At 43.3% G+C, this 27,733-nt stretch overlaps 1 protein-coding gene across 6 annotated transcripts in view; it reads left to right on the top strand.

Moving 5' to 3' along the window:
• Window positions 1–27,733, top strand: part of slc6a9 (solute carrier family 6 member 9) — a 235,565-nt gene that overhangs the window by 11,917 nt on the left and 195,915 nt on the right. For 3 of the 6 annotated variants that reach the window (XM_078560985.1, XM_078560981.1, XM_078560984.1), the window contains one exon: window positions 12,072–12,253. The exons of 1 other annotated variant lie outside the window; for it this stretch is intronic. In XM_078560985.1, coding sequence (XP_078417111.1) covers window positions 12,224–12,253 — 30 coding nt within the window. In that variant the 5' untranslated portion in view covers window positions 12,072–12,223. Of the gene's footprint in view, window positions 1–5,837; window positions 5,961–12,071; window positions 12,254–25,981; window positions 26,183–27,733 lie in introns of those variants that run through there. 2 more of the 6 variants (XM_078560983.1, XM_078560980.1) reach the window with 2 other exon arrangements.

Below are 27,733 nucleotides of genomic sequence, written 5' to 3'. Positions count from 1 at the left end.
TAAAAAAAAACAAATACACCAGTCATTGAGAAGTTAGTGGATTAAATAACCAATAAACCTTTTTTTCTTTTACTCTTTCGTGGGATGTGGGTGTCACTGGCAAGGCCAGCATTTGTTGCCCATCCCTAATTGCCCTTGAACTGCGTGGCTTGCTCAGTCATTTCAGAGGGCAGTTGAGAGTTTTTGCTGTGGGTCTGGAGTCACATGTAGGCCAGACCAAATAAGGATGGCAGATTTCCTTCCCTAAAGGACATTAGTGAACCGAATGGAATTTTACAACAATCGATGATAGCTTCATGGTCATCATTACTGAGACTAGTTTTATATTCCAGACTCATAAATTGAATTTAAATTTCACTAGGGGATTTGAACGAATGTGCCCAGGGCATTAGCCTGGGCCAATAGACTACGTGATCAGTGACATTGCTACACCACCATCTCCCCTTGATTGGGGAGGGGGGGTGGGGGTCATTGCTTAGCAGAAACTTTTTGGAGGATATAAAATATCGTCAGAGTGATGCAACGTTCAATATTAAAGGAAGAAAAGAGCATGCAAATAGTTAAAATGGTAAAAGGTGTGAGAGGCGCATAAACTTATAATGTAGACCATCTGAGGTAAAATCCGAAAATGCTGGGAACTTTCACCGTGGACAGGAAGCTGGAGCGGATTGCCTACTGGTATTGAACCTTCCTGAATTTCAGTAGGAGGACAGTCCATTCCACTAGTTTACTATGAAGGTGAGGATTATCTCCTGGTGGGGCCCTAGATGCTTGGTTCCAGCAATGGTTATACAATGTAGGTTGGTGAGTAGGAGCCCTGATGGAGATGGGAAATCTAGGAACTTTGGATCTCTGCTCATCCCTACCAGCTGCAAGGCATGATGGGCCTTTGACACCAGCAGAGTGGCAGTGTGGGGATTTATGTGACCTCTCTATCATTGAGCAAACCGAACAACAGGTAACTGCAGGACAGGTACACTCGGAAACAAAGTTGAAGTCAAGGCCCTCAATAAGATTTCAGCTGTATCAGTAATATTAGCATTAAGTGGGCTGTTTAGGCTTCATTTTTGTTCGAAAGAAGGTCCTACTGTTGGCACTGGTTGAAACATTAGCCAGTTTTCATTTCCTCTGCTGAAAGACCCTAGATATGACATGTGGCAGTGGGTGCCCCCTGAACAGCTTACACCTTGTGACCAGGCTCTGTCTCTGGATACTGTGGCTGGGTTAGAAGTAGAGGTTGCCATTGCTTGCACTATCACACCTCCACGAGTGCAATAGGGTTGAGGATTTTCAGTCCTAGTGAGTGTGCTGGTCCTCAAAATTGAAAGGAATCAGCTAACTGCAATGTGTATTGATATATGGTCTACACCCAAAGTGTCAACCTACATCTCCTTGTTCCCTGCAAATTTGACCCAGCCCACATCACCAGCACCTTCTGGAGGATATAGATACAGTTTGAAGTCACTAAAATGAATGGGACTGAAATTCTGGGAGATCTGCTCCACTGCGGAGTGGGACTTAGAGGTTTGAATTATGAGGAGAGGTTGAATAAACTTGGCTTGAGTTCCCTTGTGTATGTTCAAGATGTGTAAAGGATTGAAAGAGTAGAAAGAGAGAAACAGTTTCCTCAAGACCAAGCAAATATAATCTTATAATGAGAGTAGGCCATTCAAAAGTGAACTGTGGAAGTGCTGTTTTACACAAAGAATATGAAAATCTCTCCCCAAAAAGCTGTGAATATTAGGATTGGAACGTTCAATACTGTGATAGACAGAGCATTGTTAGGTAAAGGTATCCAGGGATATGGAGCAAAGGCGGCAAAATGGAATTGAGGTACAGATCAGCCTTGATGTAAATGAATGGCAGAGCAGGTCGGAAGGGCTGAACAGCTTACTCCTGTTCCTGTGTTCTGTCTGCCAGTATGCCCTGGTTCTGACTGCGCTCCACACCTTGGGACAGTCCAGATTTGGGGTGGGCGGGCAGCTCCAGCAGGTTGGAGGGTAGGGAGTGCCTGGCGGCCAAGGGCAGGATGAAGGAAAATAGTTTCATAATTTTCACATTTCAAAGGTATTCAATCCTTCTGCTTACATTTTGGAATGTTCGTGGAAGCTCAGGAACGTCTTTAGGTGTTGGGGCAATTGGAAGGTACATCTGCTGTTCTGCTCCGGGTCGGGATATCTGCCAGAGATCAACTGGGGCAGATGCCCAGTGGATCTAGATTCTTTCCCTTCCCTACCAGGGGAAATCTGTTTGATTTGTGTCCTTTTCTAGCTGAGGAATTTCTAGCCCAGTGTTCAACCAGGAGGCTGCAGCATCAATGAAAAAGAAAATGGAGTGTGTTATAAAACAGGCTGCCAGTGCACTAAGAGCTCATTTTGTGTTACTGCCGGAGGCCAATTATAACCCAGGAGCACTTACAAGAAGTGAGATGGGAAGCAGTATACTGCAGTTAGTCGTGGGAGCTAGTAGGTTTGAAGCAAAATGCTGGCCCACCGTCAGTGGTGGAGTGAGCGATGTTCAGGAGGTAAGTGTAAAATCAGAAATGGAACACATAACGATAATACTGGGACAGATAGAAATTGGAAGCATAGTTAAAGATTCTCCAAACCAGAATAAGGGGAAGAATCAGCAGTCACAGCAGGCATCAATTTAATGGAGGGAGAGATGAAGGAGTGGAACAAAGAGTTCTAGATTCCCTGTAAAGCGTTAAATATAGCTGGAACTCATGCAGGTCCATAGCAAGGAAGTGAGTGCAGTTAAAAGAATCTTAGGACAATAGAATTTTAGAACACGATAAAACTCATTTAATTCAGGACTTGCATATCAATAGCAATTGCTCTGTCCATGTGCTCATTTGACCATTGCTAGCCTATTCACCAATGTTTCACGTAAGGAACCACAGGTATTAGTGCTGCAGCACTACATCATGGCGATCTAGAGCCACCATCATTCCGTGAATCAATATTAATCGAACTTATGAACTCAGCAACTCACACAGTTGAGTTCAGTTTTAATGACACCATGTATGCCCAAATAGATGGTGTTGCCATGGGATCCCCTCTAGGCCCAGCACTACATCATTGTTGAGTTCCATGATGGAATTACACCTAACCTCCTACCCTTTGCATATTTTTGATATGTGGATGATATGTTTGCTATACTTAAATCTGCAGCTACATGTAATAATTTCATTGCCTGAATTAATGGGCTCCATCCTGCTCTCAATTTCACCTATGAAATGGAGCAGTCAAATGAACTCCCCTTCCTTGATGTACTAGTTGAGAATTCTGCCAGGGGATTCTCTACCAAGGTCTACCACAAGCCTACCTTCACTGGTCAATATACGCATTGGCATTCTTAGAGTTCCACACGCTAAAAGATTGGTGTTATTGGCAGCCTTGTAAATAGGGCCCAAGCCATTTGCTCACCATGCAAGCTTAATGCTGAAATAGGGCACATCAAAGGCATCCTGCAGGATAATGACTACCCTGATCAAATCATTTCACGCTGTAATGAACGGGTCTGAGGCTGTCACTTTCAGCCCTGAAAAGTGCCCAGTCTACCTCAGAATACCCTGGAAGGGCAAGGTATCTCAAAAGTTTGAGCTACAGGTGAAGCTAGCTGTTTCATGCTGCTACTATGCAGTAGCAACACGAGTGGTATTCGCCACTAACAGGATGCTGCTGTCAAGTCAAAAAGACGTTCTGCCCATCACACAAATGAGTAATATAGTGTATGAGTTTCAGTGCCAGTGTGATGCTAGGCACGTAGGCCGTACGTCCCAAAGGTCAGCGGACCATATCAAATAGCATGTCCCTTCTGCTGTTCGCAACGAGCAATGTACAGACCGTACCCAACCAGCCCGTGCTTAAAACACAGTGTCCAACATTAGATGTGATTCCACAATTGGACAATATTTGCTAAATAATCCTCAGTGTGCTAAGAATTACGCTGACAACCAATTCAAGATTGTCAGATGGGCTCGCAGTGTGGCGCTTTTGCATGTACTGAAAGCTACATATATTAGTATTCAGGGCCCTGATCTTTGCAGACAGAACATGTACAAACATTGCGTCTGTTTCAGCTAAACAAAGTAAGTGACAGCCATTTTCTGGCTCATTCCTCAGGGCAATCAGAGTCAAGCTGCCAGGTTTAAATTTCAAACAATGCTTGGCAGTTTACTGTCAGCCACCATCAACTGGTGCATTCTCCATGTCAGTGTTTCTACCAGAGTCCACTTGCTAACCACTCAGCACTCTCTTCCCATACAGCATAAATTGTTGCTCCCTTTACATTTAGTATCACTGGTATTCTCCTGATGAGCACAAGATGAAAAACTTCAACAAAAAATGTCCCATTTTTTCTGCAATACGCTAATCGTTTGTGTCTTCTGGCTCCTTAATAGATCCTATTGCCCTGCTCTCTTTTGAAAGCAAGGTATCTTCCTCAACCTCAGAATTTTATCCAATTTTCTCTTAAAAGATGCAGTGGTCTTTGCCTCAACTATTCTCTGTGGCAAAACACTCAATACTGCAACAATTTGAAAGAATTTTCTTCTAACCCCTTTCACACTCTTAGTGACAATTTAAAATTGATATCTCTTCATCATTGACCACTCAATCAGAGGAAATAGCTTTTCCTCTATCCACCCTAACTAAACCAATCATCATTTCAGAGAAGCTCTGTGAAATCACCTCTTATCTTTTTCTGCTCCATGGAGTTAGTTGCACAATCTTAAATTCTCAATATGTGGTTGTACTATTCGCAGGGTTTATGAATATGTCGTGATCTACTGTAGTTGTTTTTCTGTTCATCCTTTTAAAACCTCACACAATTTAAAACAGCATTATCAAACCTTCTCTCAGCTGTTTATGTTCTAGTGGAAATAGTCCCATTATCTCAAGTCTGTCCTCATACTATAGTTTCTCATTCACGGCATCATCATTCTGAAGCTACTGTACTTGCATGATGGCTTTAGTGCCATTTTTATAATGGGGCATCTAAAGCTAGACATAGCAGCCTAAACATTGTCTTGTACAATCTCATCACTATTTATTTTCTCTTGTACTCTGTGCCGCTATTTATAAAGTCCAAAATGCTATTGGTACTTTTGTAGGTTTATTCACCTCCACTCATATTTTCAGGGAATGGAATATTTGAATCCCTAAGTCTGTTTGTCACACTCCTAGCATTATTCCATTGAGTGTATATACCCAATCATTGTGTTTCATCATAAAATGGTACTTAATGTCAGCGTAGCACAATGGAAAGAAGGCAAGCTACAGATGTGGACCAGACTAATGAAAGGTAACCTTGCTATTTTGGCATAATGTCAGTTAGTCCAGTGAGAGCTGAAGAACCAGAAATTTAAGGAAGGGACACATTAGAACAGAAAATGATAAGAAAAGGAAGATAAAAGTTTTTAGAAAATACTAAAAGAAGAAGCCAATAAGGTCACCAGAGAGAAAATAATCAGAAGGGTGCTGGACAAACCCAGCCCAGAGAAAAGGTGAAAAAAAAGGCCAGAAACCTAAATCCTAGAAACAGAGAGGGCGGGCTTAACTTTAGACGAAAACACAAGAAGCAAGAAGGAGTCTAAAAATGATTGTTGACAGGATTAGCACACGATTGTTTAATGTGTTCTTTTGACATTCATTTATTTGCCATTTTAATACAAACTTTTCTTTCGAGTGGGTTATGCAGTCGCTAAAATAATAGACAGAATTGTCATAAGAACATGTTCAGCATCCATCTATTATCCATCTATTCCTAGGCTATTATTTGGAAGTGGAGAAAGTGTGAAAGGCTAGTGTACAAAAATAAAGTTATGCTTTAAGCTTGCAGACTGGTAAAAAAGATGAAAATGAACAGAAATGAAGTTGGATGAACTGAAGACCAGAAGCAAAACATAGCAATTAAAACAAGCCGAGAGAGAGAAATGGAAATTCAACACATATGAGGTGAGGTGAGAGTGACTGCCCTTGACATCAAGGCCGCATTTGACCGAGTGTGGCATCAAGGAGCCCTAGCAAAACTGGAATCAGGGGGGAAACTCTCTGCAGGTTGGAGTCATACCTAGCACAAAAGAAGATGGTTGTGGTTGTTGGAGGTCAGTCATCTGAGTGATGAGATGGTGGAAGGGGAGCCTCAAGGTGGCATGGCAAGGAACCATCTGCTGCCCTCTATGCTGCACGTGCTTGCGCCTCCTTGCTATGGGAGGAAATACTGTGTGGTTCCTAATGTGATGTAGGCAGCATGTGTCCAAGGGGGCGGTGTGGGGGGTGGGGAGCAGGCCTAGCATCTTTGCCTGAGTGATCAGCAGCAGCAGGGTGAGGAGGCACTGGAGGTCTGATATGTCCCACTCTGGTTGGGGTGTGCCGTGTGTGAGCAGAGTCCATGTGCAATTTGCCCTAATCAATGCTCTTCTCTCTTTTTCAGGAGAAGGATGCTCATAACGCGGCCAAGTGTGTGAGGACTGGAGGCGGCCAGGTACAGCTCTCCTTACTAAACCGCTTCGAGCAGGAGGCCCTTGAACTGGAGAGGTGCCATGCACCCAGGTCTACAGGTGTAGGTGAGGCTAGGGTGCCATGGCCAGGTATTTAAGGCCAACAGTGAGGTCAGCATTGTCCTCCCAACAGCCATAGCACTGATGATTGTTAAATTAGTTATTGTTGCAACATTGCTGGACCATCGGTTATGGAACGTTGAGCGCATAATGAGCCGGGGGGACAGGGATGAACTTTGTCATTGTCTGCACGCTAACTGATCCACTGTCCTTGTTCTTTCTTTCAGCATCATCAAAGCACGGTTGGGAGGAGGAGCAGCAGATGGCCCCTCTCACACCTGAGGGGCCTGAAGTCTCACCAGCGTCACACCAGAAATGCGAGGCAGGCACCAGCGCAGATACTACCACCTCGGTGGGAATTAGCACAACGACAGTAGTGACAGCACTTCACACTCGCTGGAGGAGCTGGCAAAGACAGAGAGTGCCCATGGTGCCAGCAGTTGGAGGACTGCAGGGGACCAGGCACATGCTCAGTCGGTGCCTGATGATGTGCCTCTGGAGTCGTCTGCAGGGGCAGGAAATGCGGCCGGGTGTGCGAGAGCATCTGGGGGAGATACATGAGGCTATGGTTGGCATGGTGTCCGTGGTGGAGGACGCTTGCTGAAGCAATGAGCCACATGTCCAAGCGCCATGCGTCCTCCATGGAGAGAGTGGCGGCTCTCGAGAGGCCCCTCCAGGAGACCCGTCAGGGCTTCCTGGGGATGCACTCTGACCAGCAAGCCCTCACATCGGCATTGACCTCAGCTATTCATTGCCAGTGTGGGAGATGGTGTGGACATCAAGTTTTCCAGCTCGGTGCCCATCCATCCACAATGAGCAGGGAGGTCTGAAGTGACAGCAGCTGCCTCTCGTCTCTGCGGGCACCTCTCAGGGCGCTCCAGATGAGAGTGGCAGCTCCGCCGCCCCTCTCCAATGACCGTTGCATCCGGTGAGGCTGCGACAACTGGAGAGATGCCAGCTGCAGAAAAGGCATCTTCCTCCCAGGCGGGGCCAGCACAGGCTTCACGGGCCAGAGGACGACCGCCAAGGTCATCAAGGCCAACAGGACAGCAGAGTCAGCAGCCTGTCTCAGAGGCCACTCCGAGCGATGGGGCGGCATCAAGACGCAGCACCCGAAAACGTAAGCATAAGGCGCCTTAGGCACACCACGGGTTTTTCACTGGTGCTTTTGTGTTGGCCCGTGATTAGGTCCTTATGATTTATTTTTGATTATTTGCACTATTGTTTTCTATTTTTGATAACTTCACACATTAACTGCCAAATATGTGACCATGGGTGAAGGTGCCTCGTTTCTTCTGCATGTGTATGGTTGACAAAAGTGTAATGAGTGATTTGTTGGACATTCAGCTTTATGTACAAGTCCCTTAGTTAGTGCTGCTGACCTAGCAGATTTTGCACTTAGGTGTCGAGTATCGAGGTGGCAGCCCAGGCTTGTCTTGGTGATCCATCTGTGTTGTGCTAGCTGAAGGTTTCTTTAGTTTAAAGCATCCCGAGTGTCCCTGCCTCGCTGGAGTAGACCTGGGTCAGCGTCTACCCCCTCAGGATTTCCCTGTGCATGCTCATCCTCGGAATCACTGCTGGACTCATCGTGTGCAGCCGCAGCCACTACGTCAACATCTTCATCGTCCACAGCATCCCCCCTTTCCAGCGCAAGATTGTGGAGAGTGCAGCATGCAGTCACTTTCACCGACACACGATCTGGGGGGTACTGGAGTGCGCCCCCGGTACAGACCAGGCATCGGAAGCGCATCTTGATAAGACCGATGGTTCTCTCCACCACAGCCCTTGTGGTGCCCTGGCTCCTATTGTACCGCTGCTCAGCTTCTGTTCTTGGATGGCGGAGAGGTGTCATGAGTCACCTTCTGAGGGGATAACCCTTGTCACCCAGCAGCCATCCATCAAACCAGGCTGGAGCACTGAAGAGCCCCGGCACCTGGGAGTGTCTGAGGATGTAGGCGTCACGGGAGCTGCCTGGTTACCTTGCACAAACTTGCAGAATCTGCATCCCGTGATCACACACCATCTGCACGTTCATGGAGTGGAATCCCTTCCTGTTGATGAAGGCACCGGGCTCACCTACTGGCGCCTTGATGGCCACATGTGTGCAATTTATAGCACCCTGGACATGGGGGAAGCCAGCAATGGCCGCAAAGCCACTGGCTCGCTGTGTCTGGCTTGCCTGGTTCCAGCGATAGTGGATGCATGCCTGAACAGAGCGTCAGTGACCTGCTTGACACAAGTGTGGACAGCTAATTGGGAGACACCGCAAAGATCACCCACCGAGCCCTGGAAGGAGCCAGAGGCATAGAAGTTGAGGGCAGCTGTGACCTTCAGAGCCACTGGCACAGGGTGTCTGCCCACACAGTTAGGGGAGATCTGAGGCCCAATGATCTGACAGATATAGTTGACTGTCTCCCTTGAGTGTTGGAGCATCCTTCGGCACTGCACCTCAGACATATTGAGGTAACTGCTTTGCCGCCTGTAAACCCTGGCAGCAGGATAATGGTGTCTTCTGCAGCCCCTTCTGCCTTGTTCTACCTCTTGGCCCTGCGCCCCTTGTACCTGCGCCTGTACTTCCAAAGTTGGCTCTCCTGGAGGCTGAATGTGCACTCCTGGCCCCCTCTGCCTTTAAGCCCTCCCTCCTCAGAGGAGGTGCCTCCAGTGGACAGATCAGACCCCACACCCAGGCTAAGGGAAGGCTTCCTGAAACCTGCAGGCCCGGAAAAGATTCCTCACTGCAGAGTGCTGACCTGAAGGTTAAGAGTCCAGAAAAAGCAGCTGGGATGCATTCTGAAGTACTGCAGATCACACAGGCAAGTTTGAAAAACTATCACCGATAAATACTTCACAGAGCAGATTCACGGCCCCACTGAGCCCTCTTATCCTGCCGTGGATGAGGTTAATACAAATGTCTCCTACCCGCCTGCCCGTTGCGCTTGTGCGCCGACCCGAAGATTGCATGGGCGCCAAAAAATCAGCGTCGATTGAAGACTAAAGGGCCTTAAGTGGCCCGTTAATTAACGCGGGTGTGTGTTGTACTTTATCACGCATCTGCCCAACGAAATATCGCGATGGTGCGCGGTGAAGTCAGGACGCTTGCCCGAATTCACCGTGCATCATTTTATGTGCGGACCCAACCCCCGCACGTCAAACGGAAAATTCTGCCCTAAGTCACTCACCATCCTGACTTGGAAATATATCACCATTCCTTCACTGTCTCTGGGTCAAAATCCTGGAACTCCCTTCCTAACAGCACTGTGGGTGTACCCACACTACATGGACTGCATTGGTTCAAGAGGGCAGCTCACCACCACCTTCTCAAGGGCAATTAAGGACGGGCAATAAATGCTGGCCCAGCCAATGAAGCTCACATCCCGTGAATGAATAAAAAAAAATATTTAGCCCCAAGCTAAGGAAAGGAGATTGACAGAAATTAAAATAAGTTAGAATACTAAGTGGATGAAGGTCCTGCAAAAGAAACTGGAAACGGGGCTAGCTTTTCAGCAGACAATTAGGGTGAATCTGAGAAAGAGGAATCCAGGAAGCAGAGAGGTGATAGCCAATTTAATGAGAGTTTAATGGCTGTCTTGCATTAAAGGAATTGTTGAATAAAGCAATTCTAACAAAGGATAAGAGTTATTCGAGAAAGAGGAGAATGGTAAACACTATAACTGGACTGGGCGAAGTCTGAAGGACATTTATTATTTCATTGCTTTTGCAAATGAAGAAATAAACCTTTTGTTAAATAAGGGATTGTTGAGTTGTTTACAACATTCTTTGAAAATCTTTCACTCTCACACACACTGACTTCGCCTCACAACTTCCCTTTCTTACATCTCACTTAACATTGTTAAACATATGTTGTTGCAATGGTTCGAGATTGTACTCTTACACTTGAATTAGAATCCTGATCAAATGTGTTATGTTTCCTTCGACTTAGCTGGAACATTTGAAAAATAGAATATTCTCCACCTTAAATACAGTTACAATTAAAAATGTGCACGGGTTAATTGAAACTACCTGTACTCTATTTCCTGATGCTTGCACGGCCTGCTTCTGTGGTTTTGTATGTCTGTTAGAAAAGATCTTTTTGTAGTTCACAAATATCATTAGACTGTTTGAAATGATAGTCACATGGTATGCTACTTCCCTGTGACTTGCAATGAAAACCTCCAGTTAATTACAGATGTTTAGTCATGTATTTTTAAGCACTTGAGCTTAAATTACAAGATAGAATTTTGGGAACCCATTGTCCTTTTTAAATATGTTTCTCTATGTCATGGGATTAGATTAAAAAGAAATAACTGAAGAAGCATTTCTATAAACGATTATGCAGATAGGAGTTTCAGCCTCCATATGAGTACCCCAACACTGTTGAGCAGGAACTTACTGTTCAGTATCAAGAGTTGTTTTTGCCCACTGAGCCAGAAGTTCCTGGGAATCAATCATAAAGAGATTTGCTCAGATAAGGACACAGACTATTACATTTACTGAACACTTGAACTTGTTTTAATTTATTTTTCTATGAACACTTTGACACTTTTAAGAGAAAGGGGTACATTTTACAAAGCAATGCTCAGAAGTGGATGGGAGTGGAATATGCGAGGCTGAACTCTACCCCTGAATTCTTGATGTGCACTCCCATCCTACACGGCCCCACATCAAAATTATACCCAAGCTACTTTGACTATTTGTGAAGGATTCCATCAAAGCATTATATTTATTAGTGTTAAAGGCAATCGGTTTCTGAATTGGAGAAAGGTTTCCTTGCTTTTATTGTTGACTGTTTACACTGTGAAAAAATGCCACATCATTAACAATCTTCTGGAATAGAATGGGATTTTTCAATATAAAAGCTATGGGTATGCTCATAAATAATACAACGAAGGAAAATTTGGTGCACATTGAAAAATACTGCAAATAGATGTTCTGCTGATTTTAAATGTATGAAGCATTGAGGGAGCAAGACTGAGACTCATTTATTGAGTAAATTTACAAATGCACAAATTGAACTTCAGAATCCTTAAAGTGAAAACAAGTCTAAATTTTCATTCTCGCTAAGTCTTGCATTGTTATCTTCACACCTTACTGTTAGATATCTTCGTCATCAACGCACATTCGTATCATTTGATGCTGAGTCATATGTGCATCATAGAAGCAGAGAGGAGGAAGGGCATTATTGTGGAAGTTGGTTGTGCATTGCATGAGGCGAAAGGAATCAAATGAGTTGTGAAATGTACTTCAGCTTTTTAATCATTATCACTGAAAGGGGGCGTGAAAGAAGAGTAAAGTGAGGGGGAGGTAGTACATTGTAGTGAGAGAGACAAAGGACTTCAATTAAATATGTGTAAATTAAAAATGTACCTAAATTTTACTGGGGCAGGCTATGTAGATATTGCAGATTGAAGAAAAAATTGGAATAAAATCACCTTTGGCCTGGATCTGACTGCTAGTGGTGCCATGGAACTGTACTAAATAAAACCCACTGGGTCACATGTCATTTCAGAGTGTTCAAGGTGTCTGGATTAGTCAGCGAAGAGAATTTCATTACAACCATAGCTCGAGAGAGACAGAGGGCAGCAGTGACTGGGCAGAATTGAACTGGACAGAAGTTCATGAAGAGCGTGCTGTGAAAGCACTGAACAATTCATTCGGATCATGGTTGACAAAAGCTCTGAAGCCATGCTGGTAAGACCTGAAAAATAACTTTTTATTAAAAATAATGTTCAATTATTTAAATTCCAAAGTTTTGTTGGCAAAACCTGGAATTTATTATCTATCTATAAAATTAGTTTGTCTGTTTGGCAGTCTTGCTTTCTTGTGAGAAGGATCTGTTACAAGCTTGGATCTACTATTGGTGCCTTCTTGGGTTCAGTGGTGTCAATTGCTCCTCTAATTGGTCTAAGTATCTTATTTTTATGGGTGGTTGAATCACATAGCCTAATATTGACTTGCATGATAATATAACCCAGAGATGTAACATGAGCATTGCATTGTGACCATCTGTCAAGGTTTTTGTACAAATGCTTCAATCCCTTTGAAATGATAAGACCTGATATGAATCTATCAGCTGCTTTATTTCATTGTAAGGTGAACATACAGAATAGTACTTATGATCGAATTCCTTTAATTTAAATAGTGCAATGTATCTTGGTGTAACAATACAACATTTTTAAAATACCACGCCACCACATTTCATTGACTCAATCAGGATGTCTTCTCCTTGTTCCTCTAGTTTTTTAGAATATCTGAGCCTGACTAAAGCTTATAAAGTTTTCTATTTAAAAACCTATGTGGATCTTTCATCAGCTCATTTAGGACCTGCAAGACTGGGTTATTATTTCTGACCCCATCCCCTTGTCCGAGGGTTGGCTGGAAGAGTTAGTTGCTAATCAAACTGCTTCTGCACCTCTCTCTTTGAAACGAGCTTCATGCAAAGCTCAACAGAAATGGTATTCCAAGCCTCTGTGGTGTAAATATTTGTTCAGAGGCCCAGAAAGATTTTTGAATACCCCAGGTATTAATTAGTTATGTGGCTTTCAGACACATTCTCCCAAATGACTGCAGCCTATGGCCTTTGTTCATTCACTTGGGCAAGTGCACCTTGTTTTAAAATTACCAATTAGTTGCAGCTCTTTTCTAATTGCTCGGGGGAGAGGGGTAGCCTATTATATAGGTTATTATTGCCATTTAGTAGATGGATTATTGAACTTTGAATCTGTTAAATTTTCATAAGCAATTGGTTCTGAGGACAAGGCTAACTTCCACAGCGTGATAGTTATGTCTGTCTAAAACTGGTGATAGTGGACATCACAGTCTATTCTAAACAAGGAAAGGATTATCTCAAATTGTAGTCTGTCCTTTAATCAAGCATAACTCAACATAAAACAAGTTGGATATTGGTTGTAACTACATTGAAACTCATCTCCTTTGTCATCTCCTGGTCTGTTGCTTAAGGGCAGAATCAGGGAATTCAATTCCTAAGACACTCAAAAAATTGCAGAGTTCCACTTATTAAGAATTTTGCTTATTTAGCCTCATAGCTCATAGTCATCAGACAGAAGCATGGGATTTGAGCTCCCGAACATCAGCAAAAGTCTGAGAATCTCATCTATTAAAAATGGATTTGATTCAGCCAGCGATCCTGATCATTTCCAAATAAAAGAAAGTAAGCTCCCTTTGATCACAATTTTAACCTGAGTGCTAGGACTGACATGTCAAACTAAAACATTAGTAAAGTTGCCTGACAACTTCAAAGAACATGGCATGTCAGATAATTCTTGACCTTTTAATTAATAGATCCAAAAGCTGGAGGTAGTTAAACGTTTGACAAGTATATACATTTATTATTGTTTCAAATCATTCATTTTAAAATTACACAGGACAGTCCTATGTCTAGAAACTTCCATGTAAACACTAATAGCTTCATGATACAGCATTGTTTATATCCCTTTCAGGTTCTTGCAATTTTTTTCCTCTAACATTAGTGAAGGAATGTAGGGAATACTTAAGTTTATATCTTCTACCCTCTGCACAATCTGGTATTGGTAAAAGTGACCATTAAAGCTGTTGGAGTATTGTAGAAACCAAATAGTTTCACTAATGTCCTTAGGGAAGGAAACTGGCCGTCCTTTCCAGGTTTGACCTATCTGTGACTCCAGCCCTACATCAATATGGTTAACTGCCCTCTGAAGTGGCCTAGCAGGTAATTCAGTTTTATCAAAGAAAAGTTGTAACTGCGATGATTCAAGAAGACAGCCACCACAACCTTCTTAGGGCAGCTAAGGATAGTCAATTAATACTGACCTTGCTGGTGAGAGCCACATGATCAGACTGAACTTAAACAATGTGTAATTGCTTGTTTGTGCATCATAGACTTTTATTCAGCTTTGGTATAGTGCTGGGGAAGCTGAGTTTCCTCTCCCAAAGCTGACTTCTTTTCCTCTCCCAGCTGGGAGTGAGCTAACTGCGCCTTTACCAGCTCACAGCTATAAGTATGTTTGGGGAAGTAGGACTGGAAAAACACCCCTCACTTTGAATTTTGCCATCGATCTCCCTGCCCCGAGGGATTTCCAGGTCAAGGGTGGCACTGTCCCTCGGGCACTGGCAAGAAGCACCCTGATGCCCCCTTTTGGAGTGGAATGGGCCAGTAATGGGCATTGCCCCATCTCCTCTGTACCTAACACTGTGCCTTTTGTTTGGTGTCTGCTCAGTCAGAAGTTGAACATTAAAGCTGCTGGCATGTCACTCGGACCCCTCTGTCTCTTTTCAAAATTTGGCCTTTTCTCCTTTGTGCGCTCCAGCATGTGTCTTCCTATGTGGCAGCGGCGGGCTCCCACCTGCTCACAGAGATCCCAGCCTGCATAGTAACTGAAGCCCAAAGAAAGGAATTGTGTCTGATTAATGGCAGGCTCACAGTAACAAGCAGAAGTCCTGCTCCAACTCTCTGTGGCCAGATTCAGGACAATCCAGCTTGCTATTTGACGTATTTCCCAATATTTTGCAATGCAGCATGAACTGGCCATGGAACTTTATTTATACGAAAAAAGTTGTTCGCTTAATTTTATTGTAAACTAGTTTCTGACAGTTGGGAATCACTTTCTTTATGTTTTCAAACTCCTCTGTGCGGATGATAATGTGAATGAGAGAAAGAAAGTGTAATTCATTTCACTTTTAAGAAAATTATCTGATAGCGAGCAACAGAGTTTCACTGGCCACTGCATCATTCTGGTCAAGGTTGTTGGCAACAAATTGAGAATTATGCACACCCCTCCCATCCGATTGGTGCATTTGTAGGGAAGGTCAATGGGCAATGGTTCCACTGAAAAAAATTAATCTTTAAAAGCGGTGCATTCTGGTTCATTTGAAACACATTTACCCTTAAGAATTGATTAATAAACTACGCTCAAAAAAGGGAAAAGCAAATTGACGCCTGTGCTTACAACAGATACTCACTTCCCCACAGACTACTACAAACAGAGGTGCTCCTCTCACCAACCCTCTCCTTTCCACTCAGCCTCACAGCCCCCTCACCAACATCAACAGAGTGAAAAGTGATGGAAGGTGTCGCCGACAGTGCTGTCAAGCAGCACTTCCTCAGCAAAAACCTGCTCACTGACACTTGGTTTGGGTCCCGCCATGGCCACTCTGCTTCTGACCTCATTACAGTGTTGGTCCAAATGTGTACAAAAGAGCTGAACTCCAGAGGTGAGGTGAAAGTGTCTGCCCTTGACATCAAGGCAGCATTTGACCGAGTGTGGCATCAAGGAACCCTAGCAAAACTGAAGTCAATGGGAATCGGGGGGGAAAGCCCTCCACTGGTTGGAGTCATACCTAATACAGAGGAAGTTGGTTGTGGTTGCTGGGGAGGCCAATTATCTCAGTTCCAGAACATCACTACAAGAGTTCCTCAAGGTAGTGTCCTCGGCCCAACCATTTTCAGCTGCTTCATCAATGACCTTCATTCCATCATAAGCTCTGAAGTGGGGATGTTTGCTGATGATTGCATAATGTTCAGCACCTTTTGTGGCTCCTCAGATACTGAAACAGTCCATGCCCAAATGCAGCAAGACCTGGACAATATCCAGGCTTGGGCTGACAAGTGGCAAGTAACATTCACGCCACACAAGTGTCAGGCAATGACCTTCTCCATCAAGAGAGAATCCAATCATCACCCCTTGACATTCAATGGCATTACCATCACTGAATCCCCCACTGTTAACATCCTGGGGGTTAACATGGACCAGAAACTGAACTGGACCAGTCTTATAAATACTGTGGCTACAAGAGCAGGTCAGAGGCTGGGAATTCTGCAGTGAGTAACTCACCTCCTGACTCCCCAAATCTTGTCCACCATCTATGAGGCACAATTCAGGAGAGTAATGGAATACTGTCCACTTGCCTGGATGAGTGCAGCTCCAACAACACTCCAGAAGCTCAACACCATCCAGGACAAAGCAGCCCACTTGATTGGCACCTCATCCACCATCTTAAACATTCACTCTCTCCACATTGATGCACAGTGGCAGCAGTATGTACCACCTACAAACTGCACTGCAGCAACTCGCCCAGGGTCCTTGGACAGCACCTTCCAAACCCTCAAAATCTACCACCTAGAAGGACAAGGGCAGCAGATTTATAGGAACACCACCAGCTGCCAAGCCACACATTATCCTGACTTGGAACTATATCGCTGTTCCTTCACTGTTGCTAGGTAAAAATCTCAGAACTCCCTTCCAAGCAGCAGTGTGGGTGTACCTACGGCACATAGACTGCAGCGGAAGAAGGCGGCTGACCATTACGTTCAAGAGCAATTAGGGATGGGCAATAAATATGGGCCTAGCCAGCGATGCCCACATCCCATGAAAGAATAAAAAAAGAGACACTAACCATTCCAACCACACACAGAGGCATGGACACTTGAACTCCAATCTCTCAGTTGCTGTGGCATTTAACTTTCATTCTTCACCTCTTCTACCCCAACATACTGCTTCTCTATCCCATGGCCACTGTCAAAGCTCACGGCTTCCCCCTCTCCCAGCATGATAGCATGATCCAATGGTCATAGCGATGGATGACTTTTGTTATTGTGAATCATATTCTGCAAGCTCACCAGTGTCACCATGTGTGTGTCTCCTAGCTTCCAGGAAATAGACTGATCAACATCTAGTGAAGACAAGGCATATACAGTACACCAAGAGGCTGAAATTTTACGCAAAAATGTCACACTAAACAGAACTGTCATCAGTGAAATTCAGTTGACCACTATTACTCGTAACCGCAAAAATAAAAGAAATAATGCTACAATACATGTTTGGTTTGACTTTTACAAGTCTGTATTGGCTGAGCTGACTCGTTCTAACCTTGAAAAGACAAATCACACCCCTTGTGACTGTTGACACTCCCAAGTTCTTGCAGACTGTACATGCCCTTTCTTAGCTGAACAGTTCTTGACCTCTTGTCTTGTCTGAGCGCCCCATGTCCAGGGATTAGACAAGAAAGTTGCCAATGAACCTATGATGTTGGAAAGATAGCCTTCCCCACCCAAGACACCCACACGGCCTGACCAGTTGAGCTGAGCCCCCACTTGATGGAGTGAAAAGGCAGCTACTCTGGTGTATCAAGACTTATTTTCAATTTCTGTGCCACTGTCTGTATACCCTTTTTTTCCTTGGAACATTGTACTCTTTCTGCATTGTGCAGCAGCTCATGTTATGGGGAGGTATAATGACTGCCTTTGCCACCTCCCTCCACACAGTCTGCACTATTCTTCTATCGGCCACCTGTCTTTAGTTCACATCAAGCAGTGCCTTCTGGCCCTCACTCTGCTAAGAATACCCAAAAGGGCACATGAGAAAACCATTTGTTTGCAAACTCAAGACTGTTGTTTCTTCTGATCTTGCTAGGAAGGGATGTTAACTGATTGCAGTCTTTTATTTCACTCCCTCCTGACCTCAGTATGTTGATGATGAGCAGTCTTCTGACCTGCAAACATTTTTGTGCATGGCTAATGAGGGTTCTGGAAGTGGGTTAGTGATGGTTTCAATTTCGTTGTTAAGATTACCCTGTCACAAACATGCCAACAGAAGGAGAATCTAGGCCAAGATGCCACTTACCTAAGCAAAATTTTACTTCCATATCAGATGTAAATTACCACGTCTTGAGACTTGACTGGTTGACCTTTGTTGGATTGAATCTCAGTTTGTTACCTCCAGAAGTATATTGTGTCATTATATTTACATTTAGTATTTGACGACTGTTCTAATTTTATAGGGTAGTTTAGATTAGCACCGTAGAGGAACAATTGCCAGTTCAAACCAAATTAATAGTTGATCAGCGTTACTTTAACTGCTGCTTAGTGATTTGGAGCTGAATTTTCTAAAGAACCATGGAACTTTGATACAAAAACGTATAAAGAAGTTAGAATGTGGAATTGGCCATTCGGCCCAACCAGTCTCTGATGATGGTTAGCCTCCATGGGAGAAAATAGTCACATTTACTCACTCTGATCCCTTTCTTCATGTATCTATCCCATCTAATCTTCAATGTTGACATCTTTTCTGGATGGATAGGTCCTTAAGTCAAGTCCTAAATAAGACCTTAAGACGTAGGAGCAGAAGTAGTCCATTCGGACCATCGAGTCTGCTTCGCCATTCAATGGGACCATGGCTGATCTGATAATTCTCAACTCCACTTTCCTGCCTTTTCCCCATTACCCTTGATTCCCTTACTGATTAAAAATCTTTCTATCTCAGCCTTGAATATACTTAACGACCCAACCTCTACAGCTCTCTGTGGTAAAAAATTCCACAGATTAACTACTCTTTGAGAGAAGAAATTTCTCCTCAACTCTGTCTTAAATGAGTGACCCTCACTCTGAGATTATGCCCTCTGGTCCTAGACTCACCCACAAGGGAAAACAGCCTCTCAGCATCTACCCTGTCAAGCCCCCTATGAATCTTATATGTTTCAATAAGGTTGCCCTCATTGTTCTAAACCCCAATGAGTACAGGCCCAACCTACTCAACCTCTCCTCATAAGAAAATCCCTCCATACCCGGGATCAACCTAGTGAACCTTCTCTGGATTGCCTCCAATGCCAGTATATCTTTCCTTAGATAAGGGGACCAAAACTGTTCACAGTATTCTAGGTGTGGTCTAACTAGTGCCTTGTATAGTTTTAGCAAGACTTCCCTATTTTTATACTCCATTCCCTCTGGAATAAAGGCCAAAATTCCATTTGCCTTCCCTATTACCTGCTGAACTTGTATGCTAGCTTTTGGTGATTCATGCACGGGGAACCCCAAATCTATGTGCTGCAGCTTTCTTCAGCCTTTCTCCATTGAAATAATATTCAGCTCCTCTCTTCCTGCCAAAGTGCATAACCTCACATTTTCCCACATTATATTCCATCTGCCACGTTTTTGCCCACTCACTTAACCTGTCTCTATCCCTCTGAGACTCTTTGTGTCATCCTCACCACTTGCCTTCCCACTTATTTTTGTGTCATCTGCAAACTTGGCAACAGTACATTCGTTTCCCTCATCCAAGTCATTAATATATATTGTAAATAATTGTTGCCCCAGCACTGATCCCTGTGGCACTCCGCTAGTTACAGGTTGCTATCCTGGAAATGCACCCCGTATCCCAACTCTCTGTCTTCTACTAGTTAGCTAATCCTCTATCCATGCTAATATAATGCCCCCAACACCATGGGCTCTTCTCTTATTAAGTAGCTTTATGTGTGGTACTTTTTTGAATGTCTTTTGGAAAGCCAAATATATCACATCTACTGGTTCCCCTTTATCTATCCTGCTTGTTACCTCCTCAAAGAATTCTAGTAAATTTGTCAGGCATGATTTCCCCTTCTTGAAGCCATGCTGACTCTGCTTGATTATATTATACATTTCTAAATGCTCTACTATTACATCCTTTATAATAGGCTCCAACATTTTCCCAATGACAGATGTTAAGCTAACTGGCCTATAGTTACCTGTTTTTTTGTCTCCCTCCCTTTTTGAATAAGGGTGTTACATTGGCAGTTTTCCAATCATCTGGGACTTTTGCAGAATCCGAGGATTCTTGGAAGATTACTACCAGTGCATCCACTATCTCTGCAGCTATTTCCTTTAATATCCTAGGATGCAACCCATCAGGTCCAGGTGACTTATCGGCCTTTAGCCCTATTAGTTGGCCTAGTACTTTTTCTCTAGTGATAGTTATTGTATTTATTTCTCCCCTCCTTTTGCCCCATGATTATTTAGTATTTTTGGTATGCTATTGATGTCTTCTACCGCGAGGACTGATGTAAAGTATTTATTCAGCTCCTCTGCCATTTCCTGGTTCCCCATTATTATTTCCTCAGTCTCATTCTCTAAGGGGCTTATATTGACTTTAGCCTCCCTCTTCCTTTCTATATAGTTAAAGAAGCTCGTATTGTCTGTTTTTATATTACTTGCTGGTTTACTCTCAAAGTTTATTTTCTCCCTCTTTAATATTTTTTTGTTGGTCTTCTGTTGATTTTTAAAACTTTCCCAATCCTCTGGCTTACCACTAAACTTTGCCACATTGTATGTTTTTTCTTTCACTTTGATACTATCCTTAACTTCCTTGGTTAACCATGGTTGGTTTATCCCCTTCCTACAATCCTTCTTCCTCACTGGGATATAGGGGACCTTATACTCTGAGATCATTTATTAAACCTGCCTCATCACACATTACCAGATCCAAAATAGCCTGATCCCTGGTTGGATCCACAACATATTGTTCTAGGAAACTGTCCCGAATACACTCTATGAATTCTTGCCCATGGCTACCTCTGCCAATTTGATCAATAGTTATTAAAAAGTTCAGGTGCCATTGTGATTTTCATGATGAAACAATTCATTAGGTATTAATGGATGATTTTAGTGAGCCTTTTATGCCACTGCTGAGCTGTGAGTAAAGTGGCTGATGTTCAGTTCTACTTTATTATCTTTGATGAAACTGGACAAAAAAATTTATGGAAGATTTTCTGTGGAAGGCAATGCCCTGTCAATCTTTTGAATAAGGTAGATTGTGACACTGTAGCAACCTCTCAGGATAACTTTGGGTACAAATTGTTCCTTGAAAGAATTGTTAGCTTGAAACAAGAATTTCCCAGGATGATCATTACTTCTCAGTAATCCGTATTATAGCCTAGAAGTAACCATTGGTGATATTAGCAGAAATGTTTTAATACGCATAACAAACCCATTTGACCCAGGTCTCCAATGTTTTCAGGGTTTTCCAGGTTGCTTTAAAGCGTCTACTCTTTCCAAGGTAAGTGTCATTAGAGAAAGAAATGGAGGGTTGAAGATGGGGCACCGACTCCCTACATTTGGAGTTCCACTTTCCCAGTTCATTTAGGATCCTGTGCACCCAGTGAGTCGATGTGTACCAATCTTCAGATGGTTGTGAACGGGCTACATTAGGAATTCAGACCAGGAAGATGGCTTAGTACTTTGACGAATGGAACACTAAACTTTCTTGATCAGTCCCTTTATTATATTGAGGTCAAAGGTGATAAGACTGGTATCTGAATGCGTGTTGGGGAGCATCCCCCCATTTACAATTAGGTGCCAGATCTCCTGCAGGCATAAAGTAAATGGGCAGTGAAGATGCACCTGGAGTGCCAGAGGTGCCCATTTCCCCATTTGAGTTCTTTGAGGTGCAATCCAGTGATTAATTCACCTCCTAACAGGAGACTTCCAGTGATGAGACAGACAAGCGCATTGGAGGCAGTAATTTTAATTTCCACAAAGTATGATGTTATTTTCTTAATAAAACAGTGGGTTAATAGGGGTGTTTCCTTTGCCTTGGACTAATCTTGCTAAGAGGCATCTTTCCGTTGTATTTAGTGTCTGGTTATGTAAAGGAAAATAGATTTTATTAGTACTTGCTTATTAAAGTTTTACAGCATTCTGCACCTGGCTTACTGTTTGAGGAGACACCATCCCCAGGCTAGATGGGCTTTATTTAGCAAGATTTTTACCTTTTGTTCATCAGCCGCTGGCAGGTTTTTAAAACAAATAAAGATCAAACAAACTGCCCACTTAAAGTAGGATATTTCATCTTTGACATTTTTAATAAGCTACTTGTTGAAAATAACAATGACAAATCAGAACTGGTTTTCCAGAATGTAAACCGTTGCTAGTTCACTTTGTTCTCATTAATTCTAAACCTTATTTTAATGGAATCTGTTTGTAGCTGGCTCTATATTGAACTCCCTGATGACTTTTTCAATGTGACATTGGAGTGCAGACAAATTCAAGGGGGCATTAGATGATTATTTGAATAGAAACAATGTGCAGGGGTACAGGGAAAAGGCAGGGCAATGGCACTCGGTCATAATGCTCATTTAGAGAGCCAGTGCAGACACAATGGGCCGAATGGCCTTCTTCTGTGCCGTTAAAATTCTGTGATTCTGAGTTATAGGGACAGTTTTATGTTGGCGCATTATTGGTGAGGATGCTTGTTTGTCACCAGGTTTATCAGGAAATTAGTTCCTGAATGTATCAAATTAATTAGACTTATTCCTCGGTATTTACAAAATTGCTTGGCTCCAGTTCTGAAGTGTACGGATCTGAAGATCTGTAGGTTGCAATCCTAGCCATTTAGCTGGGTGACCCTGCTATAATTTTCAGGGTCAATTGGGTGGAATTTTACGCCGGTGGGATTTTACAGTTCAACCAAAGTTGATGGACCTCTGCACGGCTCGTTGCATTTCATGGCCCCATCCCTGTTGCAAATTCCACGTGTGAGGGTTCCACATTGCTATAGAACAAACAAGTGCAGCAGCACTTTGGCGCACCTTCAGCACCTGCTTACATCTGGCAGCTGGAAACTCTGGTGGTTTCCTATGGAGGTGTTGTTGCCCAGGCCCAGAAGACCTGTGGCACCCTCTTAGGTAAGGCCTAGATTAACCCTTGTGGGCACCAGTATGCCTCCATTCACCCAGTGTACCATTCTACACAAATGTAATGAGTTTCAACTGAGCATGAGGAAAAGGAACCCTTGGCTTTCATCCCCTGCTGTCATGTGCTTTGTAAGGGCTGGGCGAAAATTCCTCACCTTATATGACAAACAGCGCTTGTCTTAAATTGCTATGCAAAACTTCTAACAATAAAAAGTAACTTGATACCTAGGGCGATCCACAGAAATGTTAGTCACCTGAGGAACCATTGACTATGGAGCAATAAATAACTGTAATTCTCAACAAAACTGATTTCAGGAGATTGCTGACAAAACATTTCAGCTCAAAAGTTTCTCATTGTACTAAAACCCATTCCTTGCAAAATGTCTGTGCCTGACTCACTAGCTGCTATACAGGTTTTTCTTGACGTATTGTAATGGTCCACCTTAGGCAGGAAAGGAGAAAATATATGTAGTCATGGCAATGCTTGTAAAATGTGTTGTGTTTGTGGCACATTAAGGGAAGAATGGATTAAGAAAAGCAGAGATTTAAAAAAGATAGAAACCGAATGCTGGACAAATGAACATACGAATTAGGAGCAGGAATAGGCCATTCGGCCCCTCAAGCCTGCTCTGCCATTCAATAAGATCATGGCTGATCTGAATGTAACCCCACATCCCTGTCTACCCCTGAAAATCTTTCACCCCCTTGTTAATCAAGAATCAAGAATCTGTCTAGCTCTGCCTTAAAAATATTCAAAGAAATAAAACCCTTGCTAAAGCAAATTGCTCAGTGTTTGAATGAGAAGCATGTTTTGGGTATTACCCTTGGAAATGTATTCAGTGAGGAAGATAGAAAATGGTGAAAAATATTGTGAGTTAACCATTATTTGCAAAAGGTATTTGTTTCAGGTAGGTACATAAAGTTGAATCAAACTGTTTGGTAGTCAGTGATAGGATTGATATGAATACACCATAACTTAAAGTTTTCCCTGGAGGTTCAATCAAGTAGCAAACAATAGGGAACAATATGATGTTGGTGCTTTTATCTTCCTTGATGGTGGAGATTGTGGGATTGGAAGTTGCTGTCAAAGTAATCATGATGAGTTTGGGAGAACGTCCAACATCCTACATCTCCAGAGTGCTGGTAGTGAGGAGGCGGATATTGACTTCACTGCCATGGTTGATTGAAACAGTTGCTTGATATTGAGCTTCTCAACTGCTGTTGGAGTAGCACCAATCCAGACAACTGGTTAGCGTTCCCTCACGCTACTGACAGTAGTGAGATTGAGGGATCGAAATGTGAATGACTTATTACAGAGTGTCCAGCTACTGATCTTTCCTTATAGTCACAGTGTTCATATGGTTGGACCAGTTAAACATTTGAGCAATGATGCCCCTTAGGATATCGATGGTGGGAAAATTCAGCGGTGAGGTTTATCTAGAGGTGTTTGGGCTTTCTTTTGTTCAAGATGCTCATTACCAGCCACTTAATGAGGCACAAATGGCACCTCCTACTTCTCAACCTAAGCCTTGATATCATCCAAGTCCTGTGCAAGCTGGTGCTTCACTAGGGTGAGTGGGCCTGAAGGCTGTAGAATCATCAATGAATAGGCCAACTCCTGACCTTATGACAGAAGGAAGGTTATTGATAAAGCACCCATGGATGGTTAGGACAGGCATGCTGTCCTTTTGACAGCGATGTCCTGAGATTGTGATAATAGATCTCAGGCAGTCAGGATCGTCTTCTTGAGAGCAGCCACCAGAGGCTTTTACTTCAATCTCAATTGATTTTAGACAAAAACAAAAATAAAAATACCTGGAAAAACTCAGTAGGTCTGACAGCATCTGCGGAGAGGAACACAGTTAACGTTTCGAGTCCGTATGACTCTTCAACAGAACTAAGGAAAAATAAAAGAGAGGTGAAATATAAACTGGTTTAAGGGGGGGTGGGACAAGTAGAGCTGGATAGAGGGCCAGTGATAGGTGGAGATAGCCAAAAGATGTCATAGACAAAAGGACAAAGAGGTGTTGATGGTGATGATATTAGCTAAGAAATGTGCTAATAGGTGACATTAAAATTTATCAACTGATTTTAGTTTTGCTAAGGCTTTTCTGTGCCTTGGTGTCAAGGACAGCTACCCTCATGTCTTCTCCTTCATTTAACTTTTGCATCAATGTCTGGATCAAAGCTGTGATAAGGTCTTAAGCCAAATGGTACTTTCAGAACCTGAGTGAGAAAGTTAATAGGTTGGATAAACAGCCCCAAAGCCAGTATGAGAATGTTTTATGGACTTAGTTGAAATAGGATATGATGTTGAATGGCTAACAAAAGCATTTGTTTAAAATTAGAACTTGGAGCTTAATCTAATGTTGTGCTTATAGTCAGTTCACAAAAAAGCGAACGTCAAAATTGATCAAGTCACAAGCAAAGTTAATGATGTACTCTGGCCAAAACATCAAACCATTAGGAAAACATTTTGTAGTATGCAAATATAAAGTCAAATGCCAAAGTCTAGAATTTCAATTTCTGGAACAGTGAGTGCAGACAGTCCTTGGGACTTTGAGCATGGCAACAGTTAATGTTGATTAAAAGAATTTACGCAATCGCTAATAGTAAATACAGACAAGTATGCTGATTTGAAGCACTGTTGGGACCCGCACTTGACCACAACGTCAGAGTCCCAATTCAAAACGCAAGTTCCTGCCCCATGTTTCTTCATCCTATCTAGCTCATCATGAAATTCAACTGACAAATTTGCTTGATGGCTGTTGAGCATTGAGCTGTATTTGCATGCATTGCTTTCTTTCTTTTAATCAGCATACTTGTCTGTATTTACTATTAGCGATTGCATAAATTCTTTTAATCAACATTAACTGTTGCCATGCTCAAAGTCCCAAGGACTGTCTGCACTCACTGAAAACTAAACAACCAAGCCAAAGCATCAGCCACATGAAGACAGCAGTCAAGCCAACAGTACGTACACATGAATTGCCAGGGTGTTGGGAGTCCAATATGTGTGTCTGTAGTTGCTGATAAAAATCCATGAGCCCATTCCCCACGCCGAGTCTTGCTCCCCCTGAATATAGCAGCTGAAGTACCAGAATACGTCCCTTTATTCCCTCCATGCTGCTCCCAGTACTGATGAGAGAATGGAAGAAGAGCACATGTTTAAATAAGTTAAAGGTGAGAAGGTTCCAAGTGAAATTGGTGTGCAAGAGACAACAGATTGACACTTTGAGCTGGGAGGGTTGGAGACGAACAAGTCTTTGTGAAAGAGTTGGGAATTCAATGCGGTAGAGTGCCTGGGAACTGTGGCAGTGGAAGTTGGAATGTGGGTGACTTCATTGTTGAGATACACTATGGATAAATGATGATCTTTTGGAACTTTATTTTTTTATTCCTTTAAGGGATGTGGGTGTCACTGGCTAGGCCAGCATTTATCAGCAATCCTTAACTTCCCTTGAGAAGTTAGTGGTGAGCCACCTTCTCGAACCACTGCAGTCCATGTGGTGTAGGTACACCCACAGTGCTGTTAGGGAGAGAGTTCCAGGATTTTGAACCAACGACAGTGAAGGAACGGCAATATCTTTCCAATTCAGGATGGTGAGTGACTTGGAGGGGGGCTTGCAGGTGGTGGTGTTCCCATGTTCCTGCTGCCGTTGTCCTTCTTGATGGTAGTGTTCGTGGGTTTAGAATGTGTAAGGAGCCTTGGCAGTTTCTGCAGTGCATCTTGTAGGTGGTACACACTGCTGCTACTGTGCGTTGGCGGTGGAGGGAATGAATGTTTGTGGAGGGGTGCCAGTCAAATGGGATACTTTGTCTTGGATGGTGTCAAGCTTCGTGAGTGTTGTTGGAGCTGCACTCATCTAGGCAAGTGTAGAGTATTCCATCACACTCCTCACTTGTGCCTTTTAGATCATGGACAGGTTTTGGGGAGTCAGGAGGTGAGTTACTCGCTGCAGGATTCCTAGCCTCTGACCATTGAATGTCAAGGGACGATGGTTAGATTCTCTCTTGTTGGAGATGGTCATTGCCTGACATTTGTGTGGTGTGAATGTTACTTGCCACTCATTGCCTGGATATTGTCCAGGTTTTGCTGCGTTTAGACATGGACTGCTTCAGTATCTGAGGAGTCGCGAATGGTGTTGAACATTGTGCAATCATCAGGGAACATCACCACTTCTGACCTTATGATGGAAGGAAGGTCATTGATGAAGCAGCTGAAGATGGTTGGGCCAAGGACACTACCCTGAGGAACTCTTGCAGTGGTGTCCTGGAACTGAGATGATTGACCTCCGACAACCACAACCATCTTCCTTTGTGCAAAGTATGACTCCAACCAGCGGAGAGTTTTCCACCTGATTCCCATTGACTCCAGTTTGATAGGGCTCCTTGATACCACACTCAGTCAAATGTGGCCTGATATCAAGAGCAGTCACTCTCACCTCACCTCTGGAGTTCAGCTCTTTTGTCCATGTTTGAACGAAGGCTGTCAGAAGCTGAAGGACCCCGGCAGAACCCAAACTGAGCATCAATGAGCAGGTTATTGCTAAGCAAGTGCCACTTGATAACACTGTTGATGACCCTTTCCATCACTTTAATGACGATGGAGAGTAGACTGTTGGGATGGTAATTGGCTGGGTTGGATTTGTCCTGCTTTTTATGTACAGGACATACCTGGGCAATTTACCCAGCTTTTTGTGCATTGCAGGTTAACATTTACCTGCTGTCTAT

This window comes from Cetorhinus maximus, chromosome 17 (assembly GCF_964194155.1).
Source record: "Cetorhinus maximus chromosome 17, sCetMax3.hap1.1, whole genome shotgun sequence".
Taxonomy (NCBI): domain Eukaryota; kingdom Metazoa; phylum Chordata; class Chondrichthyes; order Lamniformes; family Cetorhinidae; genus Cetorhinus; species Cetorhinus maximus.
This window is presented reverse-complemented; position numbering and strand designations above follow the sequence as displayed.